We start from the raw sequence: 4,921 nt of genomic DNA, 5'->3' as shown, positions 1-4,921 counted from the left end.
ACCCGAAAAGGCTCGTTGTCATCGTCAAATGCACGGAGAAGTACCGCTGTGTGGGGGGATCTCAAAGCTCACATCAATTCCCGCAAAGCTGAGGCCAAGGTATCCAAAGTGTCATGACTCTCGACAACCGGAAACTCGCCAATGCCAATGTCTCCATCACCACTATCTACGGGACCCACGGAAACTCTGACGTCCCCGTCAATATGAAGCGTACCCCAGACATGGACTGTTGGCGCCGGCTTCTTGCGGGCGAAATCGCATGGAATTTGGACATGATCCACGTGGTAGATGAGATCAAGGCTGGAAACGATATGCCGACATGGATAGCTACAGTGTCTGCCGTTGTACTGTCAAGATGACAACACCACCACCTCAATTATACCCAACTCTAGCGCCACGTCCGAGCTCCTCAGGATCGCATCTGTCCCGATGGCGAACTCAAATAGCATTTGGGCTGGGTGTCTGTCATTGGCAGCTCTGCGCAAGTGTTCAATTAGCTTGAGATCTCACACATGGCTTGTAGTCATGCCGGCATGTTTGCCATCCTGAAGGAAGGAGAATGAACGGCTGACGCATAAGAAAACGAGGAAATGGTTCCTTGAAAGCTCATTCGGATTCCGAAGCTCTTCCACGCATATTCCCCATCTTTCTCCCGCGCCAAGCTGCGGACCTATTTGACCACCACTCCGCTGGTAGACATTGATCGGATACACTTGTTTTCAAGCCGTCGGCCTCCTCTCGGGTTGCCGCAAAGCTCTTTGTGGACCGAGCCTTGAACTAGAGCGTGGCCCGGTGGCTGAACAAGGCCAAAGATTTACTGTCTTCCAGCGGACTCCTGTTAGTGCTCGGGGCTACAATGATATTCATTCAGAAGTTGTAGAGTCTGTGCATCTTGCTGATACACGGGTGCTGACTTGCGTCTGACGCGGTGGGCCTCCACCTCGACGCACATCTGGGTTGCCTTCATCATGTCCCAAATGGGCTTTTCAACATGGACGTAAGTGGCGATCGTCGAGATGAGATGCTTCGGAGGGACGGTCCCACTAAATGTAAACTGACCCTGTTCTGGATCAAATTCCCCTGCTGAAAGGGCTGCTGCGTCGCCTCTTACCTGCTGGTCTGGAGCCTGGCGGCTTCGACGACGAGTTGGCTGGTGAGCTGTCGATCAATCAACGACCGCTCCACATCGAGTATGTAGGAAGGTGTTCCATTTCCTCGCAATTCTGCAACAACAATATTTGGTGAATCAGATTGTGGCTATCGTCTGGGATTCGTGGCATTACAGAGAAACCGAGGAGACATTAATCATTGGCGGCGCAGTCTGTGGGCGATAGATTCACGGGACAGGCTAACAAGGGATCTAGGATCTCATGGCGATGATACTCTAATATTAACGGGGATTACGTGTAGAGAATAGACTCTAGGGGAAGGGTTGATTAATAGTGAACTCAGCGTTGAAGACACCTATTGTTTCAGTAAAGATGACACAAGCCGAGAAAATCAGGGATGGTCTCGAAAGGACGACGCCTGAGGCCTAAAGCGGGCAATTAACGAAGCAAGACCGTATAATTATCATGATCAATGCTGCAGACAATAGTAAAGACGGCTGTAATATATCGCGAAGGGCCCGCAGTTGTCTTCGGGTGGATTATCTGGTTATTCGGGGCGGCCCCTTACGGTCAAGAAGCGCCCAATTTAAGCCTTGCAATCTAACAACCCCGAGCTGGAGAGCAAGCGCGCAGCAGAGCATAATTCGTCCGTGTTACTTCCTCAAATATCCATAATGAACAAGAGAAAAAGGTGGTTGCTTAATTGTATGCGATTGTTGAGTTATGTACATGGACAATTGGGTAAGTATTTCCCGAACCATCGCAGGTTCGGCGGCTTGTGAGTATCCGAGCCCCACATTCGCAGACTTAGCTACACATTTGGATGAATATTTCCCGAACCATCGCAGGTTCGGTGGCTTGTGAGTACCCGGAACCCACAATCGTAGACTTACCTACTGCTAGATGCTGCCGGTAATTTTAATATAAGACCGGAAAGATGGTTGAGTATTCTTAGCTCGATTTCTTGTGTCATAGCTAAGTAAAAATAAATCCTTCGCGTCGATTCCCCTGATTCCTCAGCACCGCAAAATCTTCACAATATGTCCGTCCCTGAGTTTGCCACGCCTGAGGTCTGTCACAGATGTGAGGTGGTGGATGGTGTCCTGCGTTATCCTCCAGTTGGTACTAGTGTATTGGTGGTTGGGGGTGGGCCTTGCGGTTATATGACAGCTCTCGAATGCTGGAGAAAGGGTCTCGATGTCCGTGTCGTCGAGAAGGCTGACAAGATTACGGTGGTTGGCAAGTTTACACTGGGCTATGTCAACTTGGGGATCGCAAAACTAACAGAAGTGACAGGAGACTCGTTTCTTGTCGGACCATCGGGCTTGGCAACTCTAAAATGCTACCCCAGCATGCTGCAAGAATATCATGACGGGAAGATTGCCTGGGACAACTTCTTATCCTTTCGCCGGCTCGATGGTGCTCCCCTTATGCCCCCTCAGGAGTTGGAGTACAACAGAAACGACGTTCCACCTCATGCAGCCTGGCCGCTGAGAGTGAAAGCCATGGTGAGCCGAGCAGACTTCACGAACATGCTGCACGACCAGTGCCGTAGGCTAGGAATCCCGATCACGTTTGGAGCCAACGTTGTTGATTACACCGAAAATGGGGATGCCGGTTTTGCGATTACAGACGATGGCCGTACATTTACCGCAGACATTATCGTGGCCGCAGATGGTTTAGGCACCAAGTCGCATAAAGTCATCATTGGTGAGAGCGTCAGAGCTTTGCCTACTGGATCCGTGGTCTTTCGCTCATTTTACCGTCCTGATCCTGAGAAAAGCCCGAATCTCTCAAAGCATTTGACACCATCACGTCCTGATTTGCGTCTATACTCAGGGTGAGCTTACGGATTCGTCCGCACCCCAACCATCCCAGTGCAAAGCTAACATCGGCCATTGTACAGCCGCGACTTTCATTGTCTTGTCAGTGCGAGCACGGATCACGTTTTGCTGGGAATTACTCTTCCCGTGAGTCCCTTGCCATCCAAATTGGTAGGACTACAACTTACTGACATTGAACAGCAAGCTGGAACAACGCCCCAGGAACAGTGGTCCTCCACTGTGTCCGTTGGAGACCTCATTTCCAGACTACCCGATATGGATAGGTGGGACCCGTTGATGAGAGAAGCAGTCCGAAGCATTCCAGGAAACAATGTTATCGAGTGGCAGCTTTGTTTCCGAGAGCCGCAGGCAAAGTGGACTACATCCAACGGCCGCATTATCCAAGCAGGAGATAGCGCCCATGCGTTCATTCCTACGTCAGGTTCAGGCGTCACAACCGCCCTTGAAGATGCTCTTTCTCTAGCGGAGTGTCTTCGCATGGCCGGTGGAGACCCTCGAGCGGGTGTCAAAGTACATGAATTATTGAGGTAAGTCCGCCGCCGAGTGCACATTTTATTCCCGAATCCTTGATCGCTAATTGTTACTTGTTTTGAAGGATCCGCCGCGTATCAGTCTTGCAGAGGCTCGGCTTCGTGAACCGCGGCGAACTGCACCGTGAAGGGGGTTTGGAAGCAACAGTACAAGAGATGGACGACAGGCAGCCTATGAGTCTTGGGAAGTGGATCTGGACGCACAATGCGGAGTCGTATGCGACCTCAAAGTTCGCCGAAGCGTATTCACATGTCAAAAGCGGTTCCAGCTTCACTGACGGAAACCTCCCGGTAGGATTTACTTGGCAACCTTGGAGTATGAAGTCTGAACTTGAAATGGAGAGGCGAGGTGAAAGGGTGTCTGACTTCAGGCAGAATGGAGATTGGGGAATATATTGACAGCTATTCTTAAATTGTCCCAGTGAGTAGCTGGAATCTGTAGGATAAATGTAGTAAGTTAGATTATTATATCAAACTTATCTCTTAGATTAGGAAGTTTCCGTTATGCTTTTCAAAAGAAAGGTTATATTTGACCATCTATGTAGCCCCCTCAATTTGCTACCTAGGCAAGCTGTCCCAATTAGGCGAGGGTCCATGCGAAGCGTGGTCGTGAAATCGCCGTGTTCGCTGCTGCGGATAGGCGGGGATTGGGTAGCTGCTCAGGAGGGCCCCGAGGTGGCGGAAAGATTTCACAGGCGAGGCGGGAGAATCAATCATGGGTGCTTGCGGCGATGATGGGTGACTGGGGCACCAATAAACCTCAGACGGGCATTCACTGCAGGCATCGACATGGCTGGTGGCGTTGGAAGTAACCAAGGTTGTAGCCACAGGAAGAATGTCCCCAGTTTCGTGGGGACTTTTTGAGAATATCCCTGATTTTCTACAAGAGACCATCTCTATGACACCAGGGGCATCTCTATGACACCAGGGGCATTCGCTCATTTAATCCACAGCCTCATGTCTTCACGACGACCTCAGTTTCATGGTCGACCCTAGTGTGATCGGCCCCGCTAATTTGATTCAGCCACACCCATTACGGTCGGGCCCTTAGCATTCATTGCGATCAGCCCCGATGGAATCGGACCCGGTCCCGCTATTTCCCCATGCCGTTCCGCCGCCGCCGCCGGCGCTATTACCATTTCGCCGATCAATTTGATCAGGGCCCGCGTTCGACCGTACGACCTCCAAATGAAGCTTCCGTACTACCTTTCTCGGCAGCAAGAGCGCAATACCCGCGCACTGGACGAATTTGTCGCAGTCCTCTCCCAGGGAGAACTACGTCGTAACTTCAAATTCCAACGAATTCCACTTTCCCCCTCGTTTCCGAAGTTATAGAAGGTATTACTCTGATCACAATGGAAGAGCTTGAGTGATGTGAACCTTCATGTTGGCCCCAGACACGTCTCCACCTAAGTTGACGAGCTTGATCCAAGCTCAG

The 4,921-nt window shown here is 50.8% G+C and overlaps 1 protein-coding gene across 1 annotated transcript; it reads left to right on the top strand.

The window, feature by feature from the left end:
* Positions 1–2,149: 2,149 nt before the first annotated feature.
* Positions 2,150–3,882, top strand: GCG54_00015596 (FAD-dependent monooxygenase fsr3; the record flags this gene model as incomplete). Its single annotated transcript, XM_045415376.1, has 3 exons — positions 2,150–2,949; positions 3,016–3,480; positions 3,549–3,882. The coding sequence occupies 3 exons, from the start codon at positions 2,150–2,152 to the stop codon at positions 3,880–3,882; spliced, it is 1,599 nt and encodes a 532-aa protein (XP_045262103.1).
* Between the last annotated feature and the right edge of the window lie 1,039 nt (positions 3,883–4,921).

This window comes from Colletotrichum gloeosporioides (assembly GCF_011800055.1).
Source record: "Colletotrichum gloeosporioides strain Lc1 chromosome Unknown consensus_58, whole genome shotgun sequence".
Classification (NCBI taxonomy): domain Eukaryota; kingdom Fungi; phylum Ascomycota; class Sordariomycetes; order Glomerellales; family Glomerellaceae; genus Colletotrichum; species Colletotrichum gloeosporioides.
This window is presented reverse-complemented; position numbering and strand designations above follow the sequence as displayed.